This window comes from Platichthys flesus, chromosome 12, assembly GCF_949316205.1.
Source record: "Platichthys flesus chromosome 12, fPlaFle2.1, whole genome shotgun sequence".
Lineage (NCBI taxonomy): Eukaryota > Metazoa > Chordata > Actinopteri > Pleuronectiformes > Pleuronectidae > Platichthys > Platichthys flesus.
The window spans coordinates 4488125-4514231 of record NC_084956.1 but is presented as its reverse complement, the minus strand read 5'-3'; the positions used below and the strand labels follow the sequence as shown (position 1 = coordinate 4514231).

General features: G+C 42.0%; 2 protein-coding genes across 3 annotated transcripts; both read right to left on the bottom strand.

Annotated features, from left to right (window-relative positions):
- Positions 1-1306: 1306 nt before the first annotated feature.
- Positions 1307-21250, bottom strand: pank1a (pantothenate kinase 1a). Of its 2 annotated transcripts, none has more exons than XM_062400674.1 (8): positions 20587-21250; positions 11744-11890; positions 10903-11108; positions 10301-10554; positions 8609-8785; positions 7829-7952; positions 6594-6719; positions 1307-6506 (listed from the first exon to the last, which is right to left on the bottom strand). In XM_062400674.1, the coding sequence occupies exons 1-8, from the start codon at positions 20900-20902 to the stop codon at positions 6447-6449; spliced, it is 1410 nt and encodes a 469-aa protein (XP_062256658.1). In that variant the 5' UTR covers positions 20903-21250; the 3' UTR covers positions 1307-6446. The 2 variants fall into 2 exon arrangements, with proteins under 2 accessions (XP_062256658.1, XP_062256659.1); XM_062400675.1 differs by lacking the exon at positions 20587-21250 and adding an exon at positions 19821-20025.
- A 2116-nt stretch (positions 21251-23366) lies between these two features.
- Positions 23367-25750, bottom strand: zgc:65997 (uncharacterized protein LOC794398 homolog). The gene is made up of 4 exons (XM_062401786.1): positions 25385-25750; positions 24567-24744; positions 24311-24405; positions 23367-24085 (listed from the first exon to the last, which is right to left on the bottom strand). The coding sequence occupies exons 1-4, from the start codon at positions 25709-25711 to the stop codon at positions 23894-23896; spliced, it is 792 nt and encodes a 263-aa protein (XP_062257770.1). The 5' UTR covers positions 25712-25750; the 3' UTR covers positions 23367-23893.
- Between the last annotated feature and the right edge of the window lie 357 nt (positions 25751-26107).

Below are 26107 nucleotides of genomic sequence, written 5' to 3'. Positions count from 1 at the left end.
CGTTCACCTGCAGACTTACAAATACAAAACCCATCAGCAAACTAATGCACAAAATCCAAACAATACACATTTCTAATAACTGACTGGTGAACTGCAGCCATTTACTATTCAACAGCAGCATTAACAGGAGTTAGACCGGTTCTCTGCAGATGCTCATAATACTTTGACCTCATGTAACGTATCCAGTGCATTTCCCGTCCCATTAAACCGATATGAAATATTAATACTTTATATTCTACATTGCATTAGAGTGTAGTGAAGAATTAAAATACCTCCTCCATCGTTTTTAGTTCCAGGGCTCCATGTAATGGATGCAAAGTGACCTATCCTTTTACTAATTCATGCCCAACATTAAAGATCTTCACCCGCTGCTTAACGTGATTTGTGCCAAATGGAAAAATAGAAAAAAGAAAATACTAAACTCTTCCAAAGTGTGGTAGACAACCATTGCAACTTAAATACAAGAACACAACCAGTACGAGGCCCCTGACCAGCGGGCTCTGGTATGTGCGGCCTCCAGGCACAACTTTAACTCTCTCTTCAAAGTTCTTCTCAACGTTCCCTCAAGGTGTTTAGCCTTAGATGGAGTTTACCACTGGCTTTGGTCAGTATTAGAAAAGTTCACAGAGGTCATATATATATATTCACACACCAATGAAGTAAAATGTTATGTTTCTTAACTTTCTCCAGCAATGGATCATCTCACTGCTCACCCCTGAATAATTTTCCTCTTTTCTTCTGGGTCTGCATCTCTTATTGCTCCAGTTCGACTGTTTTTTTTTAACACTCTGATGTATGAAAATATTAATAACGAATTAGCATAATGCATTATTAAACATGGTTAATACAGGTCTACATCTGATTTTTCAACATTCACCCCAGTGAGGAGTCAAACCTGACAGGCAATTGAAGGAGTTTTCAGCTTACTTTTATCAATCATTAATATAATTTGATTATTTATATCATTTATATGATGTAATTTAACGTTGAGTCAGAACATCTAAACCTGACAACAAAAACAATGAATTATGGGGAAGTATACCGACTCACACGCCATTCTATGTCTTCAGACCGCTTGGCTGATGTCACTTCCTCAATTGTCAATGGACTCATCCATTATTGTTGCAGAGGGGTGAATGTGAATGTTGCATTTGCACAGATCATTCTTGTAGCAATTCCTTAAATATATAATTTTCCTCATCTCCATCATTTGTCTTCCTTTCACCCATTTTCTATCCACATCTCTTTTCCTGTCCATCCCTCATTCTTTCCATACACAGCAAAGTAAAGAAACATCCAGACCACGTTATCTCATCCAGTTTTAGTTTAATCCATTTTTAGAAAAAGAAAAAGAAATCTCTTCACTTCAGTACATACACATTGCACAAGGCAGGGAGCCTTTTGTTAATCGTCTTTTTTTTTAAAAACCCTTTCTTCTTCTTTATTTTTCAAACCAGAGTTCAAAGCAGCAGCAGAACTGACGCCAACAACCAGCACTGGGATCCTCGAAGGTTCACACTCGGATCCAGATCACGGAGAAGCCGAGGTGAAGAACCGGCGTCCATCTCCAGCAGACAGAAAACACAACAAATTGTAGAGGAAATGTCCAATTTAACCAACATTCCTCTTTAAAAAGACTTTTATTTCAGTTCTCAATCACAGTTCAGAATTTGACGCGTTTAAAATATATTAAAGTGACAATAAATGTGAAGTTTTCCTATGAGACAGGCCGCAGAACTTTAGACAATCACAAAAACATGTAGAAATATATCTATTCCTAAACAAAAATCCCATCAACCATCTACCAAGAGGAAATCAACACACATTTCTTCACGTATTTTTCTAACAACCAATCACCACAGCTCTGGTTAAGATTTCAATAAGTGTGATAAAGCTGCAGAGAGAAGTTGGTTTGTCTCGATGCGTCGTGTTCTGTCTGCTCTGAGGCCCTGACCCGCTGAATCCACTTCATCAACAGACAGATTGCTGGTGTCGAATATATCATATTAATACTATTTACAAAAAAAAAAATCTCTGTACAATTAAATACACAAGGGTTGAAACAGTTTTTTTTTTTCCTGCCAGTCAAGCATTCAAGAGGAGAGTTTAAAGAGTGGATGTGTTCATGCAACAGGATGTTCGACCTCCGGAAAAAGTTTTAGTGGGGGGGGGGGGGGGGGGGGGGTGAAACAATGTAAGACGAGGAAAAGGTCACAAGGTCACAAGGTCAGAAGGAACACTGTGACTGGTGTGTGACACAAGGTTGGAAACAACAATGTGTTTACTTTTCTCTATCTACCCTGAAGTAACTCTATGAGAAGATAAAACACCAGAATATACCAACTACCACTTTTACACACAGTTTGGAAAAAGGCGGAGCTCCGTCATGAAACATTCAAAGAAACAAAACTTCTCTCCATCGGGGCGCTCACACTGAAACTACAGTCGACCACACCCTGTTGCAAACATCCACATTAAATAGAGTTAACGACTCAATCAGCAGGACACAATCTCTCCGTCCAGACTCCAACCAGAGGAAACTAACAGGGTTGCATATGTCTTTAAAAAACACATATTAACAAACGGGTCAAATTAGCTGTGACGGTTCAGAGATGAGTTTGTTAAAGGGGACACAATGTGCTGCTGCATAGCCTTTTAGTTAGATCCCACTATGGATGAAGTTAGCTTTGTTATTCAGCTGGTACTTTAAACCAAAGAAATTCACACTGATCTGGGACGTGAACCTGACAACAGGTCGCGGAGGTTCAATCCCCCACGTCACGTCAGATAGGTTTTTAAAAACAAACAAACATCCTCACTCGTGATAACGGGAAAGAAATCATTGCTTAAAAGTGATGACAGACTTCACACTGGATCTGTGTTATAGAGAACGTTTCAAACACTTTAGAGATGTGAAACTGCCTCGACTGAACATTCACACAGTTTATGTAAAGGTTATAAATTCTAGGACTGAGCATTCGGGCCAGCAGCTCAACATTATCATGACTTGATTCTGTAGAAAGACAAAAACAGTCTTGAGGAAATTGCCTCTTCTTTAGACTTTAATCTAAACATCATATTCAAAAGGGATTTCAAAGGTTGTTTAAGAAACTGACATTGAAGATTTTGGATCCAGGAACTCTGGCATCACAGGTTCAGCATGTTCTTTATTCTCGTAATATTATTTTAATCTTGAAATCTCTGATTTACTTTCTTCAATAGGCCCAAATGCTCAGTCTTAAAATCCTCATTAGTTTTTTTGCAGATTGAAACACAGAAGCTGCAGCAACAGATTAGAACAATATTAGGTTCAAGAATAGTAAAGTATCTGAAGCAATGATTTTACTGTTTCAAATTAGTGTAATGATGTTAGAACTTGTAATTTCACCATCACTAAACAAAGGCAAACTTTAAAAACAACATGACAAAACTACTTTAAAACACAGGTCATCAATATTCTGCAGACTTTGTTTATCATATTTAAATGTTTCCAGTTTGTCTTCCTTTATCTATTTCCAATAACAGATTGCACTGACCTCAGGTCTGAGCTAAATAGTGAACAGCACAGAATAAACGTTGAAACCCTCAGTTTTTTTAAAAAGGTTCTGCAGGACAGTGATGATGTGTGTTTTTAAAAGGTTCCACTTCTATAAGTGCTGCACATCAGCAGGGTTTTACATTTCAACAATCACACTGGTTCTTTTTGTGCCAACAGAGAAAATAAAATAAATTCACCACAAAAGTATTTTCAAATGACATGAAACGCACATTCACTCACATTTCTTGTCACAAGCAGGATAAAAAAAAAAAATTGTTCCCAAATCAAACTGTTGCCAAAACCATTGAAAAGTCAGATTTGAGAGGAAACACGTTGAAGCAGGAGAATCGTGAAAACCAAACACTGGGCTTCAAACTGTTAATGTGTGTTAACTGCACTGAATCCTCTGTTACAGTATTATGGCAAAACAAAAAAAAAGAGGAAGACAGAAAGCAAAGAGTGAAACCTGAACATAAAGAAACACATTGAGGTAAAGTTGAGAATCCACACAGGAAACCGAAGGGCACGAACGTGGGATAAATCACACGGTGAAGGCAACAGATCGGGGATTTCAGAATAAAAGAGAAGGTGGCACAAGATAACCGATGGCCGAGCGGCGCCCGACCGGTCGAGGCCACGGACACATCATCCAAACATGAGCTGGAGGAAAAAAGGCAAAGTCTGAGGATAAGAGAAATAGATGAGAAAGCACCTGAACAGAATATCTGCAGCATCACGATGGAACACACGGAGGATTAAATACTTGAAATGGTATCAAACCACAGATTTACCTGCGTGAGCGTTGGCATTTAATAAGCCAAGGGACTTAATGTAACCACAGGGGAAGAAACTACTTTCAGTATATTTAACTACAGAGGGCGCTCTCTGCTAAAAGAGATTATTCCATTATTCATTCGCAAGTAAAAGGAAGTTCTCCAGCTTAACTGTTTAAAATGTTACATATAGTGAGTTGCATTGGATAAAACCTCCCTCACGTCATTAATCAGAGAAAACCGCAGTCAGTCAATTCAGAGTACCTGCATAACGTTCAGCCTGCTAGTCAGGGCTTCCCCTTCATTAGTCCAGAGCTGGGCTGCAACACCTCGGCTCAGAGACACAGAGAACAGCCACAAAGCAGAGCGTGTCAGCAGCGAGGATCTGAAGGGATCCGTGGAAAGTAAAAGGCAAGAAGACGGAGGTAATAAATACACACAACAGGCTGATGGGGGTCCAGTTCTTTACAGTGAGAAGAGAGGCTGTTGTGGAGGCTCAGGGTGAAGGAGGTGTGTGGGGGGGTTGAACTCAACACTCGTGGTCCAGTTATCATCCCAATGAATTCAACATGTCTCACTGGCAGCGTCTCGTGAGCTCACGGGGGTGAAGCAGCAGAGTCTTTACAGCCGTCAGACTTTAGTATGTGCATGTAATGTAAAATTGCAACTCCACATAATGTTTGCAGATCATTTAACAGTCTCCTGCAAGTTACAGATTAAAGTTCTTCCCCACTGTTTCTCTAGATGTCGTCTAACCAGCAGCACGATGACGACAAACCGCCAATCAGCACATTTACACAAACAGAAGCTGAGTGGATTGTGTTGCTGGCAAATTTGCATCTGTGTATTTTGCAGGAGGAACGACACAGGCCGTCAAGCATCCTGGTCCCTATTGTCTCCCAGCAGGTGACGGCATTCTTCTGCATATGCGTCAAGCGCTTTTTATAAATGCCCGGTTTCACATGATGCGTTAGCATCACACTGGCTCAGCCCGAGAGCCTCGTCGCATCACAATGCTTCACCCAAACAAGGCAGCAGGGCGCTAGAGGAGCTGCAGGACGAGGAATCAGGCCAACGAGCGGCTGAAGTGTCCTCGAGCTGGACACTGACGAGGCGAAGAGGAAAAGAAAAGACGATTCCCAACAGAGAGAAACTAAATCCCACAGTATTTCAAACACAAACCGGGGTCGCTGAGACCGACTGGTGAGGAGACACTTCCACGACGCCACTATAGCACAAACTATTGGAAGACAAGGTCTTGGTCCCGCTGGGTGACACTGAACTCAGCAGGTGAGGCTTGAACTATTAATGATGAGCTGAAGGTAGATGGAGGAAAGACGGACAAAAAAACAAAAAGGCCATTTGTAGTGGAACAACACAGAGAGAATTAAAGACTGTTTATCTGCCTCCTCTCTGTAGGAGGCAGGCGTTGAACGAATCTCAATAGGATTGGCTTCAGTGCACTTCCCTAAAAAGACTGAAGTGTCCTGGGTCACTTTTTGTGCAACAACAAAATGCCTCCCGAGTCTCAGCTAATGCCAAAATGTCTGAAACGTTTGTCTATTTCTGTCCGTCTGCGAGCCGACAGGTGACGGCCGGAGGCGACGTGACGCTTCTGTGAGTCTCTGGGGCTTCAACATGCTCAGTCACTCATTAGAGAGCAACTTCATTTCTGTGTTGACATAGTATCTTGTTGCACAAATAGTCGACAGGGACACCACCGCCTCCAGGACGTAATGCTACAGTAGGTTTTCTCACACACGCACACACACACACACGCACACAGACACACACAGCGTAACAAAGATCACTGAAACACTCCGTGCGTCCTGACAGGAATCCACAGAGCAGCAGAAAATTACAGGAAACCATAAATTAAAGATCACAATATTAAAACCTCTACGATAGGCCGACTCTATTTGGGAAATTAAGAAGATACACGTTAGAGGTTATCACTATTTACACATGTTAAATTATTAAAATGGCTTTTTTCAGTTTCTGTGTCCCCCGCTCAGTATTCCTTTAGTGGCCTCTGAGAACGGGACCTTTCAGCAGCGTCAAAAGTGGACGACGTCACATCATCCAGAGGTGGAGACATCGTCCTGTCGAGGGACGATGATGTCACGCAGCGTCCCTTAAGGGTCCTCTGTTGTCTTGTGCAGCTCCATCAGTGCACCCACGGCCCCGAAGTAACCCTGAAAACAAGGCAATGGATTATTAGAGCTTTGCTTTTTTTAATATGCTACATGGAGTTACGTTTGGTATGTTAGTCCAGCGCTGACCTCATGTTCCAGGAAGAGGGCTCGTAGTTGTCCTTTGGACCAGAAGTCCATGGCGTAGGCCAGCAGCTTTGTGGAAACCGTGTTGATGCGAAGGAAGTTCCCAACAAACACAACCCGCTCGATTTTCTACAAAGAAGACACACGGGAAGAAATTTAGAAAAACTGGATAACATTAACACAAGTGCTTTGATGGGCTCGGGGGTTAAGATGCCAATCATTAACCACAAACCTCATCATATCTGACAACTCTACACCTTCAACAGAAATGACAAAAAAGCCAAATACTCAGAACTGTTTTCTAATGGAATGCATGCGCTATAAAAAGTCAGAAAACACGTGAAGACTTTGACAGTTGTTTTTTCCAATGTGTCCAATGTGACACTTCCTTTTCTTGTTTTGTCATTTATCCGACTCACATTGACAAAGTCACAGATATAATCAATGATCAATTCCTGATAATATGATTTTTTGAAATATTGAAAGTGACCAGAATCTGAGACAAATGACACACCTCTTCCCGACCACACGGTGGTGCCAGAGAGCAGGCAAACTAGTTCTGACACAAAGAAACCAGCTGACCTCTGCATCCTGATAAACCGAGAAGCTTTGAAGGAGTTGATGAAGACAGTACAGAAGTTTTACACAAGGATTTTTGCATAACAACAATGTTTTTGGGACTTTTATTGATTTGTTTACCTACTCACTTATGATTCATGTTAAAAGGTCAGATAATTATTTTATAACAAAAGAGCAGGTGCGGTCCAAGTGTCTACATTTTAAACTTGTATCTATAGAAGGACGACACTTTCTTACATCAACGGTTAAAATTACAACAAACACTAAACAAACTGATTTTATATTTCATATCGGAAAACTGCAGCTGGTGGAAGCGTTGTGCGTGTGTGTGTCCTCGTTGCATGTCTGTGTGCAGTGATAGCCCTGTACAATGCTGCTTGATCGCCATGCCACAAGGCAACACTGTAAAGAAGCTCAACGCACACAGAAAGACTCCAGGCTGATCGCACGTCTGAAACAACTTCATATCCAGCTTTAAAAGTGGCTCCATTTTTTATTCAACTATTCACTTGTTTACTTCACTTTGGATGTTTTCTTTAGCTTTTATGGTACAGCACCAAAATGAGCCTTTTTTAATTGTGGCGCTGCCACAAATGTGATTCCTTAGAAAAGCTATGAATTAGGAATAAGCGTGTGTGTGCACGTGTGTGTGTGTGTACCTCATTGACAGCACACATCCGTGCAATGGATCCTATATTATTAGTGATGGTGACCAGCGTGGCTCTGGCCAAGTCTTCCTTGGAGATGCTGTCTCTCTTGTCTTTGCTCATCATGTGACCAAAACTGTAAAAGAAACATTTCACATGTCAACAACAATATAAACACATATAAACACACACTAACACACACACACACCTGAACACGCACACTGACACAGCGTCTACCTGTAATGAATCTTTATTTATAACAAAAACAGCAGACACAGAAAATGACCTCTGCAAATGTCACAGCAACCTTCAGATCAACAGTGACAACACAGTGTTATTTGGCAATGTGTGTGTGTGTGTGCACGTGCGTGTCCGTGTGCGTGCGTGTGCGAATAACAGAATAAAACACCATGAGAATAAACAGTGATACAAATCTGCTGACTGTGACAAACCCGTTTTTTTTCACTTTGCTTTATGGATCAACCTTTGGACATAGTTTACTGTACACATGCTAAATCCAGATTAGCAAGTAGAGGTCTGAGTTAGCATGTGTAGTTCATACTGCTATTACCACTCAGATACACCTCTATGTCATTCTGAGATGTTTATTTTCCTTTTGTTTAGTTTTTTGCAGTTTTGCACTGTGGCATTTTAGAATCAATCACCGCCCGCTGTGAATGTTTCTTGACATTTTCCTGTGGTAGTCTCCTGTGGGCTAACTCAGATATGTTACCAGGCTGCTGGCAGGAAAAGTTCCAGGAAATGTTAAGAGAAACCGCCTCTCAAACTTACCTGGATGCGACAGCAGAGCCCTGCAGGCCAAAGCGCTCGTAGTCTCCTCCGTAGATGTCTTTCACCAGCTTGTCCACGTTGGTGGAGTCGCCCTTTTCGGCCATTTCCAACGCCTCCTCGAACGTCTCGCATCCCGTCAGCAGGCAGCAGAGGCCCAGGAACGTTCCACCTCCCAGACTGAAAGGTAAAAACAAAGCCCGGTAAGATAATATGAGCAAGACAAAAGGAGAATTAAGTTTACACACAAGAGAAGAGGGAACAAGAAAAGAAGGCACGAAGAATAGTGTTTTCATTGTGTTAAGTCTTTCAGAATAATTCACCCCCTAAAGATTTAAGTGGTTCAACCTGCAGGAGTTTCTCAAGGTTTGTGTTTTGTTGCATGCATGGTGAAATGAGATAATAGTTTCTCCCTTTGACCTTAATGTCAGTTTGAAAAATGTTCTTTCTGTAAGAGAAAACTATTGTGACCACTTAAGGAGCCTGAAACTATTTGTTGGGCACAAGCTTTCAACATGTTTTCCTTTTCCTGGGGTGGTGTGACAGAAAAACTCACACACACACACACTCACACACACACGTTATGTCATGGTTGAGCAGCCACGGACTCTGTCCACGGGTCATGTCTGAAAGCAGCTAATGAGACACAGTTGTACTTTACAGAACAACAAGGAAGTAACGAATGACAGATGTTGCAGCGACAACACAAGCAGCTGAGGCTGATAGTGTTGGTACCTTTACTCAAAAGATAATCTTCCTGAGAGCAACCGCAGATAAGTTCACTGTGTTGCACAATGATAACAAACCGTGTAATAACACATCCTTGTCTGTATTGAATCATCATCATCATCATCATCAAACAGGCTGAATGGCTTATTATACGACTGGAGACTTGTGTTACTAATAAAAAACAGCTGCATGCTTGAATAGTGAATATGGTCAACTTAGTGATGACCACTTCTGAAGGATTCCAATCATTTTCTCTCTTCCTCTCTCCTCTGTTCCCCCGTACCACCCTCTTCCTCCTCCTCCCCCCCATGTCTCTCATCTCACCCCGACACGTTGAGGCAGATGGCTGCAAAAACATTGAGTCCATTTCTGTTGGAAGTTTCTTTTTTTATATTGTCCTGGACATCTTTGAAGATCTTAGTAGATCAAGAATTCTTAATGGTCCTCGTATTTTCCTCTTCCAGGGAAAGTGTGACACACACACAGTTGGGCTGTTTTCCAGCTGTCCCCCATCTAATCACAGTCGACCTCCTCAGCTACATAAATGAGGTAAACAGTGTGATAACAGATGAAGATGACTGGAGTTCAAACAGCTGATACCCGGCACTTCTAGTGAAGCTCAAGCATAATTTGCTTCCTAGTAATCTCAGCTTTTACCACTTCTCTGTTATGAAGAACAGGCTGTGTTATTGTTGAATGGGGCCGACTGTAGATTGTGTTGTCTTGAAATACGATGCTGTGAGAAGTTATCTGATACTCATCCACGGGGGTCACATGATAAGCCCCTGGCGTTTTGTCTGCTGCGCTCTCTCTCTCTCTCTCTCTCGTGATTGTGTGAATATTAACTTGTGTTTTCACTTGTCATTATTTTGTAACTGACTTTTTGATAGTTATCTTCGTTTTCCATATTTTGCAATCGAACGTCATACTTTATAAACTTTTGTGTGTCTGTCTGTTCCTCCTCACCTGGTCCCAGTCACCCGTTTGTAGTCGCTCGGCGAGTGCACGGCCATGATGGAGACCCCGGAGCCGATGTTGACCAGCAGCATGGGGAAGGGGTTATCCAGGGTGCAGGTCTTCTTCACGCAGCTCTGCGTGTCTGACGGGTTCTGGAAGTAGTAGCCCTCGGGGTGTCCGTTGAAGCCCACCCGGTCGACGTACAGCAATCCACGAATCAGGCAGTCCAGCTCGTCCAGCTTCAGCAGCTCCAGGTCGGCCATCTGCACCACAAAGTGAGGACGTTTAAAATATGTGAATACACATTAAAGTAACACATCCAGAGGACTGAATGAATAAAACTAAAGGTTTATCACGTTGATCCGAAACATCAATAAATCTATAAAGCTAGAACTTATTTTCAAAGTAAGAGATAAGTGTGCACAAGGCGTAGGCCTCAGTTACAGCTGCAGATCCCAGAACAGTTCAATGATCTTCCTGCTGACAGGGTCAACGAACTCATGTAAGCACTCGCATCAGGAGAGGCCCTGTTCACACCTGGTGTTAACTTCCATCTCAGGTGACCCGATCACAAGTGGACAGATCCGAGCTCATTTCTGCCACACACTTACCGTTCGGAAGTCGTTCTCGAACTTGTAGGCCCCGCCTCCGGTGGCGCAGAGTGTTGTGTGCAGGCTGGAGAAGTTCTTGTCGCGTCCCATCTGGATGAAACGGGGCATGGCCTGTGTCGGGAAGCGAATGAAGTGCAGGTTCCCCGTCCTGCCGCACATGGTCAGGTTCCTCAACTCCAGGTGGACGTCACGGACCCCCGTTTTACCTGAGCGAGGTATATTTACAATATAGGATTCTCTCGCCACACTCTTCACTCCTCTATTGTTTATTCTCACAAAAACCTTCACTATCTCCCATTCAATAGATCACATGATATTTTACCTTTAATTAAGAAAACTAAATTAATTTTATATTATAATCTGAAAACAAATCTGTGAATAAATATAAAAAAATAGGCTCAACTGGAAATCACATACTAATATGATGTAAAATAGCAAAGAAATATAGGAATTATTGTACACTCTTCTTATGTAACTCCATAATTTTGCCTTAGACTAGTAGACAAACACACTCTAAACAGCAAAATAAAGGATTTATTAACGACAGAAAGGTTTTCTTATGATAATGTTTATGTCAGATACAGGGAGAACACAGAATCCCCCCTTCACAAGATCTTCCATCTCTGTTTCTCACATTGATAAACTTCAGGTTGGTCCGTTTATCTGACGCCATTAGTCTTTTGTCTTTAGTAGTAATGTCAGTTTACGGTATGTTCAACTCACACACCTGGACGCTCAGTACGGGTAACACACTTTATGAACAAGCTGTGTTCGACTGCTAAAGTGCGGTCGACACAAGTTTTTCATGTGCATGTGTGTGTGCGTGTGTGTGTGTACCTACCATAAGCCACGTTTGAGGTGAGGTAGCGGCGGATGGACTTGAGGTTTTCCACTTCTTCCTGTTCTTCCTCTGCAGTGATATCGACCGGCTCAAAGTACACCAATTTCACCAGGGTGCCACCGATGTCCATACCAAACCAGGGGAAGGCTGGAGAGGAAGACGAAGACGAAGATATGTAAACAACTGTTTGCTTTTGAACACAAGACGTAATAGATCTAAATGACAAAACCCAGGAGTTGAGCCAATATGAATAACCAACATCTTTAAAGCTGATTATTTACTTGCTAAATTAATTCATTCAGTCTAACCCAGACTCTTTGTTTTGGTTTTATGTAGCTTTGATAAATAGGATCCATTATGTTAATGGTCCACGGAAACACAATATCTGGTATGTGATATTGAATAGAAGCCCTCTAATGGACTGTTGTGAACCACAGGGCCACAAAAACAAAGTCTACTGTGATTCATTTGTATCTTATCCTGACTTCAGTATCATATCCTGGAACTGACACAGTTTACAAGAACTGATTGTTTTTCAAATAACTTTTCAAGAAATTGTGGCTAAATTATCTGATTTCAGCTTTTTACATGTGAATATCTTCTGGTTTCTTTAAGCATCTACGACAGAAAACTCAATATCTTTGGACGTTAGGTAAGTTTATCTATTTTATTGACCATACAAAAGCAGTATTTGAGAAGATTTAACCAGTATATGGTTACAGATACATTTTAATTGGAATGATTGATCTTTGTTTCGCTGTATGAAAACCTTCTGGAGAGGACGACACAGCTCGGAGAGGAGAAGCTGGTCTGGACGGATTCAGTTTGGTAGAACATCGAGTTCAATTCAAGACGTTTAGAAAAAAAGAAAAACCACCGCCTCTCGTCAAGAGCCACAGTTTCCATGGTAACAGACAACCCATGCCCCCCCCATCATCTCCTCCGCTCTCTGTGTCTCACACAATCCTCAGCCTCATAGTCTCTCTTTCATTTTCTCTCCATCCCGTTCTCATTCACCATCCATCTTTATCTCTCTCTTTCTCTGTCGACAACTGCATCCCTCTCTCTCTGGTCTGGTTTCTTCCTCTTTTCTCCCCCTTTTCCCCTCTCTCCATCTCCAGCTTGCTTCTCGTCTCGGAATCGATTTAATTAAATTCAAGTCAGATTTACTGGCGTGGACGGAAGAGGACAGCTGCTGCAAGACGTTTTTGAATGCACCACAAAGCAACAGCGTTATTTAACTTAGAGGTGCACCAGCCTTTCTAACAGGCTTTATTACCTTGATAATTAAAGCTGAAAGGATTAGCTACTTAATCAATTAGTCAACTGCAAATCTAGTTTAATTATCATTCACTTAGGCCGCGAATATGACAAACATTAACTACTTCCATCGTCTTGTGTCTGATTTACGATAGCGTAAAATTAATATTGTCAAGTTGTGGATAAAAGAAACAATCTGAAGATGTCACGTTGGGATCAGGCAGTTTCATTGGGACCAATCAGCGAGTCCACAACTCGGAACAATGAAAACCCTGTGCAACTGTTTAAGACAACACATGGTCACTATGGCTGCGGCGAACGGCAGCATTCGGCTAAAGAATGCATTCAATTAAAGTATTCGGTGCATGACGATTGGCCGGCCCACTCTGCATAAAAGACACTACAAAACCATGCTCCTTCATATACACAACCTAATCATATAGAAAAACCATAGTACTTCATATTTAAAAAACATTTTTGATATAGAAAAATGACATCAGTCAACACGAGCTCTCTCCCTCTCTCTCTGGTATCAGTCCATATGTTGGCCAATATAAACAGATACACCTTCACTTTGTAGTGTAAACAAAGCATGTTTAATTTAATGTAAAAAACTTATTATGTCCATATGGTTGAGTTTTTAGGGCCCGAGCACTGACAGGCACAGACACGTATTCTGGAGGAATTTTCAATGGGCGTCGCAAAAAGGCTAAAAAGGTGCCCCCCCGAGACCCCGGTACATGTTCACATTGACCGATATCCAAAAAAATCAATACACAGGTGTATCGTGACCAGACACACAAAAAAGTCTGAGGTGCAATTTGAAAAAACGCAACAGGAAGCCTGCTATTTTGCATTTAGTGACCATTTTGGCCATATTCCACATTTTTACTTTGAGGTACTTGTACCAGGGCTTTCATCAGATCCACTTCAAATGGAGATGAGCGTCATCAAAAAAAGGTGGAGATAAAAACTAGCATTGAGGTACCGCAAAGGTTCATCCTTCGCAAAAGGAGACAATGTTGACATAACTCCACTCTGCATTGTCCTATCACCACCAAACTTCTGTCTGATTATCAGAGTCCAAGCCTGAACAGCTCTATGTCTCAACATTTCGTCATTAATTATTTATTTTTTTCAGGCAAAACGCATGCAAAGCTTGAAAAGGTATGTGCTGGGGCCGCCCAGTTCTGCTTCGCAGTCCTAGAAATTTGAGAATTGTATTTTATAGTTGGTACTTTCAAGTTTTAATTATTGTTATTAGGTGACTTTACATGATTTTTTGAAGGTGTTACTTTTAGATTCATATTCGTTTTTCCTAAATACATAGCTGGAAGCAGCAAGTGGTTAACTTAGCTTAAAGCAAATATTGGAAGTAGTTGGTTAAAACAAAAACTGTAGGCAAATAGACTATCATTGGTTGGCCGTGTCTGCTTAGTCTTACACGTCCACGTAAAAACAAACAGATTTAAAACAAGTCGAGATGGAAAGACACACAGCACAACACAACCAATTAAATACGCAAACGCAACAACTTCCAGCCAACACAACCAAAAACACTGTGTCGTGGACTACTGCATATTCACGCACACAATTCAGGTTTTTCCAATGGACCTCGCCAAATTGAATCTGAATTTTTATCACGATATTGGCATCAGCCCCCAGATATCTATATTGGCCCGGCTCTATTTGACCTTGAAATTGACATAAAACCTGACGGCATAATAAACCTAATTTATTAATCCTGTTACAAATAGAACTAGAGAGGTTGCCGGGATTGTTTCATGTGTCAGTCGGCGACAGTGTTGTATTGAGCCGTGTTAAACGAGGAGCACTGGAGCACTGAAACATCTCGTGGTAACTGAGTCCATGTGAGTGACCAGTATCCCCAGCACCGTCACCGCTGCTCCGTCACACACCTGCTGCTGGGGTCCGGTTACCTTTAGCAGGAGTCAACTCTCTCCTCCTTCGCTGTTTGGTTGACTCGTTCTCGTCGTCCCCTCTCACCTACTGACCTGCTCTTATGGCTGTCAACACAACCTCAAGGGATTCAACTCTGGAAGGTTGTCTTGCCTAATTTTGAAAACACTTCTATGGATTGCTCCAATAAGTTTTCTGATTATATTATTTGCATTTGTGACATTGGTTTTAAGATTTGACTCAAACCTACTATTGGATAAACTGTGAATAAGATCATTATCCTATCTGATATTATTCGAAGGTAAAAGCATCACTGCAAGAGACCAGGGTAACTTTTTGGTCATTTCTTACATAGTAGTTTGAGATTCATGGATTTTGGTTGAGGAAAACAAGAGGATTCACCTTTTTCTACATAATAAACAACCAAATATCAGCTAAATAATAATTTAAAAAAAATCTGTCTTTGACGACCCTCTCAGCAAAGCACAGAAATAAGGTGAAACGGCATCAGTAGTAGTTTTGTGCTCTGCCTTTTCGTAAGTACAAAAGTTAATCTACAACCGGATTATTTCCTTATCGTGTCAATGAGTACTTGTAGATTCAGATAACAAAAGTGTAAACTCCATTGAGTGCAAGGCAATAATTGTATTGTTCCACCTCATGTGCAAAAATATTGAAGTTATATTTCATGGTTTTCTTTTCTCTACTTGGAACAAGCAAAGAAAGAGCGCAGCCTTTGTTATCCAATATGAAATCACTGATTTAAAAACAGCAAAGATCCTCATAACGAGTTCATTGTCAGGATCAGACATCACGATACTTCTTTACATCCATTGACTGTGTTTCTCCTGTGATCGTTTCCTTATGCAGTGGAAAAACAACAAACAGTGACTACATCATTAATGCATGATGCCACGGGAAACGTTACAGCTTCCATTACATTTGCTTGCCGTCAGAGATGCATTGGACGCCCTGGCTGAAAAGACTTAACTTTATTTTATTCTTGTGGCTGAATAAACACATAATTTTTTATAAAAATACTCCAGAAACTAAAATGAAGTTTCTGTCTTGTAATTCCTTATTTCCTTGACCCTCCCCACAGTCGTTACACATGTTAAAACACAACAATAAAGCGCAACTGAGGGAAAAAGAAAAGAAAATGTTTGTGTCCTACATGGACCACAAGGTGCCCACTTATCCAGGGTTTCCATTTAAAAAGCACAACCATATAAACACGTGGACGGACACACACTAACACACAGTGTCCAGTCAAAGGTCAGTGTGACAAAGAGTAGTTAACAAGTGATCTGTGTCCTTGTAGGTGAAGGGTCTCATGGCCTCACACACCTCATGTGATACCCCGTCCGAAAGCATCTACAGTTTGAATTGAATTACAAATAGGAAGTAAAGGGATTCATTTATAAATAAATTCGTTTTTTCCGCCACACTCACTGTTCAGCTTCCACACACACAAACACACAACCTCAGGATTATCAGCAACAACTATTTCTTGCTTAACCTTTAATCTCTGGTTTCAAAGAGAAGCTTGTTGTGTGTGTGTGTGTGTGTGTGTATGTGTGTGTGTGTGTGTAAGTGCTTTGTGCAGAGCGCACAGGACAAGAACAACACTTGTACAGCCTGTTTGTGTGATAAGAGGAAAATCAACCACTGGAGAGCTGAACACTGTGGTATATGTATATATATATATAAATAAAAGATATAATGAAGATATATATACACTTATTACAAAGCCAAGCATCACTGCAGGTTCAGTAGAATTCCAAAGATATTTAATTTACAATGATGCCAATAGAGCTTCTGACTATCAATTGATTGAATACTTGTTTCAGCTTTAGATTTAATATGTTTTAGAGAGTTAATGTAGTCAAATTAGATATTTGAAAATACCAGTGTGGGAAACGTTTCCCAGTTTTCTTACATTTTAAACAGCGAATGAGTCACTAAAGATAAACATTAGCTAAAGCCCTAAGACACCACTCCTTTCACTCATTTTCCAACCAGTCATACTCTACAACTACTTCTACCACTGCTGCAGTCCTGCTACTACACATGTACTAGTAGTATATACACATTTACTACAACATATGAAGGAATATCAGAGTTCAGGAATGACTTACTCATCCCTGTAATTGAAGATAACGTGAAGTAGCCTTGTAGAGAATAACCAGCGAAGGGCCACATTATCTCTGAAGTTACAAGCAGAGACAGTTTGTATCCATAGTTTTAAAGTGTACTTACCAGACTTGGTCTTGTTTGTTACTTTAGTACAGTGTGGTAATATGTGTATTGTTGAGAAAAAACTCAACAATACACATGGACACTTTACAAACCTTGCATGTCCATGTTCTCTTGGAAAAGTAACTTTAAAGCTCAATGGAAGCGGCGTCAGATAAACTTCAACACACTCACTCACTGTTTGTACAAATGAGCTGAAACTAGCTAAAACTAAAGTTATTCTCTTTAAAATGACAAAGCAAATTTGATTTCAGTTGTCAGTTGATGTTTAACGCAATAAGTCCCACAAATATTGTCTTACTTAAAAAGCTTTATCGTTAACTAGCTGTAAGTACTGCCTAGTCTTCTGTTTCTGTGAGCCAACGCAACAGATGGAATGTGCAACACACCACCTTCAAAGCCAATTGGAGACATCAGTCTTCAGGGTTTGTTCAGGACACACAAACGTACAAAAAAGCTGTTTCCTTCTCTTTCTTCCACTGTAATCGTTCTTCCCTGAGCCCAAGGCTGTTAGACTCACTTTGATCACCTGTCCACCTTCTCTGCTGCTGAGGACCACACCCACTAGATGACATTTAGTGAGGTAAGGTAAGGTCACGCACCAGGATCAGGCCAGGGCTTACAAACAACTACAAACATGTGTGGGGGGGGGAGTGCAGTAGCAACATGAAACCTGTGTTTGTGTACATATTGTCAACAACCAGCAAATGAGAGCACAATCCTTCTTCTTAAACATTACATATGTGAAACATACCTGCGCTGATGGAAGAGTTAAATAAAACACAGTATAACTCAATGAATATCATCCAAAATGTCCACTATCCATTTTCAAGCAACCTTAAGTATGATACCAAGCTAAGTTCATTTAATACGCAACTCAATAGAACTACATATCAGAAAAGGTTATTGCACAATTTCGGTCTCCATTACTCCTATTCCTGTTTTTTGCTCTGTGATGAAACGATGCTGTGGCATTCCCCTAAATGACCTTGTTCCCGAATGTAGAAAAATGGGTATGAAAAAGGAAACTTCAGTTCGGTCACAGAAGCAAGGAGGCCCGAAAATGAGGCCTGTTGAAATTTAATTAAAGGCAATTCTGTTCTGGGAGACATTTGGTGAAATTATACAACCAAGTTTGTTTGTGTTCCGGTGTAAACAAGAGGAACTACTGGCAGTGACACCTAAAATAAAAGAATAACAACCCCCCAATTCTAAACCCCCTCAAACCCGGAGCAGAGAAAGGACAAAAGTGAAAAAATCACATACCCGAGGGGAATACATTCCAGGATTGGCCTCTGTGAGGAAAAGCTTAGAGGGTTATCTGAGTTTATCGGGACGGCTGGACTCTATCCAAGGATGTGGCATAAAGCACAGAGTCTCTGATCGGACATTTCAAAGTTTACTCATGACATGTTCCATAATTATGTAATACCTATACTCGCTCTGGTTCAGGCTCCTTCTTTACTCTACACTCCTACACATCACATCAAACCACAGAGGAGGACTCACTGCAGAGGGACACTGACAGTTTACTGTACCATCACACTTTTCCAGTAATTTGATTATCACTAATCACAAGACCACATGATGCAAGATCAGAAGAAAAAGGTCAGTGCGTCTTACAAATACAGACCCAGTATCCAGACTACAGTCTGTGACCAATTGATTGTCTACGTTTCGTTGTCATCAATACAAGGTCCTGTTCATTTCATTCACGTGGTGATTCTCTAACTGCACGTTTCACATTCAAGAGAAAGGAGCCAGTCTGTGCTGAAAATAACACGTTTTTTGGCGGTGTGAAGGACACATTTCAAATTTCTATGGAATCATATTTCAGGTAATCAAGAAGAGAAAGGACACTGTGCGGTGCTTGAACAACAGCGTTCACAGTGTATCACTAGATAACTGGCAAAGCGGACGAATGTGCTCATCACTTCATTTACTAAAGTCAACATGAATTGAAGCTGAAGCTGTGATCAGCTGGTCTTACACAGGTATAACCAGACCCAGTGTATGACACAGGTAAACAAACCCTTAGTCACTCTACAAAACACAACAAACACTATGTAGATAGACCTATATCATACGTGATTAACTGCACCGTGAAGTAGTGAAGTGCTTCTGAGTACTGCATGTGATATGTAGAGATGTTTGGGTACAGATACCAGAGCCAGAGAGTAAAAGGTCAAATTGATGCTAATCCCATCTCAACTCTTGCTGTGGGAGATTTACAAAGAAAGTGAATTTGTTATATTAAATTAAACCAATTAATCTCAAACAATAGAATAACCCTGTCATTTCAAGATCAGAAAATCAGGCTACAGAAGAAAACAATGACCACCAGAGACGGTGAAGACAGTCACAACCATTCATTTGAAAACTGAAAACAAAACCAATTGCTTTGACCAAAACAGGAGCTGTGAGGAAGTTTGGAAAACCACCAGTTGTCTGCAAAAGCACCAACCAGTCTATTGAAATCTGTGTACACACCATCACAGTCTGTCTGTGATCACCGACTTGGGAGAATAAGAAACAAATGATTTGATTTCAGAGCCTCGAATCAAATTATAAACTGATGGGAATTTAAAGTTAGAAATTAGGATACCTGTGTGCAATGAAAGATGAATCATGTCACACTTACCAGGCTTCTTTTCACTTATAAGCTTCATGGTGAGGCAGAATATGAGCTCACTGACATACAAAAAAAAAAATATATATAAAAAAGGATATTAAAACTGGTCCGGAGGAAAGAAGAGTCACAGCCTCAGACTTCACGCGGAGAAACGCTCAGAATTCTTCATTCTGCTGTGAAACAAGTTTTCCAGGAAGATCTTTTTTACTCGCACCATCCGAAGGACCCAGTGAATCAGGGGGCGGGGTCGCGGCACTTTCACCCTGCCTTCTGAAGACAGGAGGCGGCCGCTAATTGGCTGAGTCAAGCCAAACCCACTTATCAGGAGCTTTTCCACCACAGAGGAACCGACCAATCGCAGGGCTGCAAATGCAACCTGAGGGTGCATAGAAACTAAAGGGGATGGGGGGGGGGGGGGGTGATGACCCATAACAACCAATCTGATCATAAGTATTGATCGTGATTGAATAGCCGCAGAGTCACGAGGGCTGCGGTTAAACCAGGGGCATGGAGCACGGTGCCTGGCTGTCGGTGCCTAGTTGTCGGTGCCTGTCTGTCGGTGCCTAGTTGCAGCAAGACATCGGCTCGTTGTGCAAAACAAACCCCGGCTGATTACACAGTTTCCCCTGATTGCACGCATGCATCCGCCCCACAGGGAAATCATGTCAGACGATGATCACATATCTGATAAGAGCTCTTACTAAACCACCCGCCCCCACTGCCACTGCCACCCCCACCACAACAATCAACATCCCCGGGCTGGTTTGACACTTACGGGGTCTGTTCCGTCTCACCGACTCCGTCCTCCGCCGCAGCCTGCACCTCTTGGCCGGGGAGCCGTTGCACTCCGGTTCCTCGTCGCGGTGCAGGTGGTGCATGCTGTCAAACGAGCTGCAGCCGCCGCCTCCTCCTCCTCCGCTGCTGCTGCTGCTGCTGTGTCCGGGGCTCGAGCCGAACCCCGCGCCGCTGCAGCAGCCGCCGTTCGCCGCCACAGCGACGTGGCCGTTGCACCCCCGCTGGCTCTGCCCGTTGTTGACATGAAAGGGTCCCGACGCTCCCTTCTTGTCCATCATTGACTTCGCTTTATCCATGGCAGCAGCTCCTAGTCTTTCGCCTAGCTTAGTTTAGCATCTGCGAGAGACGAACCCTCGAATCCCCGCCGCTGGCAGTGACAAGCTGGGGTGGGAGGGGGCTGAGGACGCTGTGTTAGCTTAGCTTAGCTTAGCTGATATTAGCACAGCTAACCGAGACACCGCAAATCGCTCCCGGGATGAAACGTGGGTGTTGACCGGAAGACGTCGAGCTAAAACCTAACACACATTATTGTTCAAATGTGTGAAATACAATAAGAAACCAAGCGGCGCTAAAATCCAGTGTTTCCTCTGAGGTCACTCGCGGTCATTTCCCTACATTGAGATCCTGGCAGGCGCAGCAGCGGCAGCCGGTGTATGTGTGTGTGTGTGTGTGTGTGTGTCTGAGTGTGTTTCTATGTGGGTGCGCACCGCTACGTCACACCACCTCCTCCAACCGAGGACCGAACCCGTTCACCTCCTCCGACCGGTTTTCTCTCAGCGCCGCACGAGCATCACATGCTTAATGCTACTCTCTCAAATACAAAGAGGGGGACTCGAACTGTGTCGCCTACACATACACACACACACACACACACACACACAAAGGGACCCCAGTCGGTGCAGCTGTGCCCGCTTTATTCACCCTCATTCCCCGCAGTCATGTGTGCACAGAGCCGCCAACATGTCAGCCACAGTGTGACTCTGTCGTCACCCTGTTGTTGCGTGGAAAGGCACTAATGCAAATTCATTCACTGACGACATGTGCTTTTCCTCCTGCTGAGGGGCAGGTGGTGAGTGTATGTGTGTGTGTGTGTTTGTGTTTGTGTGTGTGTTGGTTTCCCGTCACACATCTGAGCCTGTTGGGCAACAACACAGCACACACACCAGTGGTAGAGTCACACTGAGGCTCAGGCCAGAACAATCCGAGATGCAAAGGTCAATCAAGCACAATCTCAGTTTGATAAAGAAAAACAATGACCGGGGGAAGTTGAACTTTAGTGAATCAGTGGAGTAGGAAAACGTTTTAATGGATATATAGAAAATGTACCCAAGAAAAAGTACAGCATTAACTGTTATATTTGAGCATACACACAGTAAGTATTTGCAGATTACAGCATATCCCCTGAGGCATTGGTCTATCACATATTTACTGCACCAACTGTGTATTTTGCTTAATATTAAAATCGTACAGAGAATTGATGTCTCAGCCTCTTACAAATTCTCCTTAAAATGTAGTTCAGACATCTGTTAATATATTGTTTGTAAAGGAGGGCAGGTGAAATGTATTCAAAACTAAAGATACATGAAACATGTTCTTAAGTAACAGTAACTCAGTAAATATCCTTTGTTACATTTCAGTACTGTGAAGAACACATTTGATCTTTTTGTCTTTCTTGGCCTGAATTTCAGTTTTCAAAAGCCACACAGGTTTCTGGAGATATGTTAACCGATAATAATAATAATAATAATAATTGATGTCTTTATAATTGATGAGAGAGCTGTAAGCAAAGACCACGCAGAAGACTGGTTATGCAGTCACATGATACATCAAAAACTGACATAACCATAATATAATTATATAATCATACTGTAACGAAGCAGCACAGTCACAACTGCAATTCACCGAGTAGTTATGTAAAACCATAAGAACTACAACAAAGATTAAAAAAAATATTGCACCATCATGTTACAACCTCACCATGAAATGCAAAGCTAGATGTGGAGCAGTGCAGATGAGGGGCTTATATCATAAGGTCACAATTAGCATTTCATCAAACAATAAAGAACTGGAGATTAACTGCAAAGATCATCATCAAATTCTTTACATACAAGCAGAGAATTTGATATCATTTATCTAACTCATTAGGATAAAGACATATATATATAAAGATTGTGGACAACAAAAAGCAGGAGTCCTCAAAGGCTGCCATCTTCTGGTTATAAGTGGTTAATTGTGTAGTAAGAGTCATTTCTGTTCACTGACTAACAGGAAATGTGAGGGTTTCTTTATTATCTAATAAATTGTCTGGACTTTTTTGTGTGATGTTAGTCAAACATTTCACCTAGTAACCTCCATTTGGTCAGAATCAGGTCAACGATGTGTTAAAATCCTTTAACAGGATAGAGCTCAGTCATTAGTCATAGCCCACTGTGCCTTAATGTCATCTCTCCTCTTTCTCTGTAAACACAGACGAGCACCCGATTACGGGGATGGATGGATGGATACAGGCTTTTATACTTTATCCTGAGTGTTGCTGAGCATGTGACACATTTAAAAGCCAGGCACGGTGCTAACCCCTCATTGTAACTGAGTAACAGTGGCCACATGCTGCAGTGTACCAGGACCTAAATGGCTGAGGCCTACCATATGTTGTCCACACTGGTCATGGGGAACGTGTGATAGAAAGATCAATCCTTTATTTATTCAATAACGATGTATGAAAGACAAGGTTACAAAAAAATCACTTGAAGAAGTTCCACATTTTGGGGAAGATGCTTTTATTTCTTTAAATGTTGAAAAGCTGAGAAGATCAATAATGTAAAACCACAACAGTCAGGTTTTAGTACAGACTGACCTGATGGTGATAACAGGTAGATTTGTTTTTCTACCTCTGGACAAAGCCAGGTTAGCATTTCCCAGTCTCAAGCTAACAGCCCCTGAAAGTGAATAAGAAGAACTCCCAAGGCATTTCTTTATCATAAACCACTTGGGGATATTAATTAATACTGAAAAAAGGAATGATAATAAATGACATTAGATCATCAGTGTGGATACACTTGCATCAGGTCTTACAGTAGCAGGAGGCCTCTGTGTGTGTCATCTGTGGCTGGTTGTGAGGTAGTGGAAGAGGTTTAACGGTTTAGACTGTGACTCTAGCAGAAACCTCTTTATCTTAAATTCTAATGCTTTCTTAGTGTACAAGCTTATTGCACAATCTAGACTGAGCTGAGAGTGTTAGCATCAACATTAGCGGTAAATAAACTCTCTCTATGTCCATTTATTACATTCTACCAAGGAAGTTCGGCTCCGTCCCAGTTGTACGCTTTGCCAGTCTTTTCTATATTCAGTGCGTCTATGAGGCTCATCAGACAGTTCACTGAGTGCTCAGTGCTGAACAACTTGTCTGCCGGCACATTCTTGTGATACGGTCGGGAGAGGTCTGTGCTGACTGTTCCTGGATGTAAGGACACACACACCACCTGAAAAAAAAACAGAAACAAGTCCATCAGCTTTCTCTGCATTTTCAGCACACCGGAACATGTCTTCTTATGAAGATACGGCAGCAGACTGTCCAGGTCAGACCAGTTCACAACAGGAAAATATTTGGAATATTCTGCATATTACCATGCTGATGTTGAAGATTAGTCTCCACTCTGTCGTTTGCTTATTGTATTTATAAAATGGAATGCACCTAGAGGACCTACCTTGGGGCGACCGCGGCCCAGCTCTATAGACAGATTCCTGGTGGCCATGTTGAGAGCTGCCTTAGACATCCTGTAGCTGTACCAGCCTCCAAGACCTGGAAGATGAGGGTGGGGTGAAGAGAAGTTAGGTTGGAAGACCACTGCAGCTAAAATATTCATACATTCTCTTCTGCATTCTACCAAGGATTTTCTACCAAGGATTTACTGATCTCCCTCGACTCTTCCTTGCTAAATCGTAGCCTAGTTGATGTTATACCGTTGTCACCGATGGATCCCACTTTAGCCGTGATGTTGACGATGAGGCCGCTGTGCTGCTTGGGTTTCTCCACGGGCTGCTGACCAAAACCTCCTCCACCCTTCTGAAGGAGGGCGGCAAAGTACTTGGCCATCACCAGAGGACCCACTGTGTTGGTCGTCAGCGTGGAAATGATGCCCTGCGGAGGGAAAGAGATTAGCTCAGCACAGATCAGTGGTTCCACAATTCAAGTTTCTTTATATAGCATGTTAAAAACGACCTCAGTCGGAAAAAAAAGAAGTATATTATTCCAAAACATACACATTTACTTTCTAATCAAATAATTGAAAGCATGTATCAACATGTGGAGGATGCATATGGACGCACCTAACCCTAACCCTTTTCTGGATTGACTCCTTTGTTATATACATTGAGTGAAGAGGCTTGATCAACTAAAGCAGAACAATCATACAGCAAAAGATTACATGATCTTGAAGTGATTAGGGCTGAGGACTTTGAACTTAAGCCGAATTTAGGAATAAATTGTAAGTATTCTTGTAATATATTCTTGATCACAAAATATTGATATTAAATATAAAGTTAGGCTAGAGGCTTTTAAAATAAAGGAGTTTGTGTTTGGAGTTTGGAAAGAGAGGATTATGAGGAGTCAGAAATCCCGTTGTAGCTTCCCAGTGTTCAAACAGTTGCCTTTGCTTGTTTTAATTATATTTTATGGAACATTATGTCTGATATGAGTAAGATATCTAAATTGAAAGCTCTTTTATCCTGCACCTGGTCGTAGGAGAGGAGCTCGAACACCCTGGAAAGGTTGGTTGTACCTGAGCAGACACGTCCCTCAGGCTGGTCTCTCCTTTCCCGGAGGGATGAAGCATCGCGGACGAGTTGACGATCAGGTCCAGCCGACCGAAGTTCTCCTTAACGCGCTGGGCGGCTCCTCGGATGTCCTCCTCCCGGCTCACGTCCAGCCGGAGGACCGTGAGCCTGCCCGGGTGTTGAGCCTCCAGGCCCCGCAGCTCGGCCGCCCCGTCCGGGTCCCGACATGTCGCTATGACGGCCGCAGAGGCTCGGTTCCTCAGGATATGTCTACAGAACTCCAGTCCCAGTCCTCTGCTGGAGCCCTGAATGAGAGCCACGGGGGCCGCCATGACAGGTCAGTGGCGTAACACACGGAAGTGGATGGAGAAATGTAGTGTGTGATGCGTTCTTGTTCAAACAGAAACCACGGAATTTGGCACTTTATATACAGTCTATGGAATTTTGCCTGTTTTGTATAGTGATAATAGATTAAAGCAATTGAATGGTATTATTTATATTATCTTTTCATTGTTTGTTCTATATTTCATCACTATAAATATGTCTTGGTGTCATATTTTTGATGTTAATACCATGAGGAGAATTCATCGAGGGGAGCCTGAAGGCAGCACGTTTCACAACAAGCAGCCGTGTGTAGGTCACTGGTTTCACACCAGCAAGGTTCTTACACAAGTGGCCATGATGTACATGTGACATTTTGCACAAAGCTGCAGAACACTGAACATATT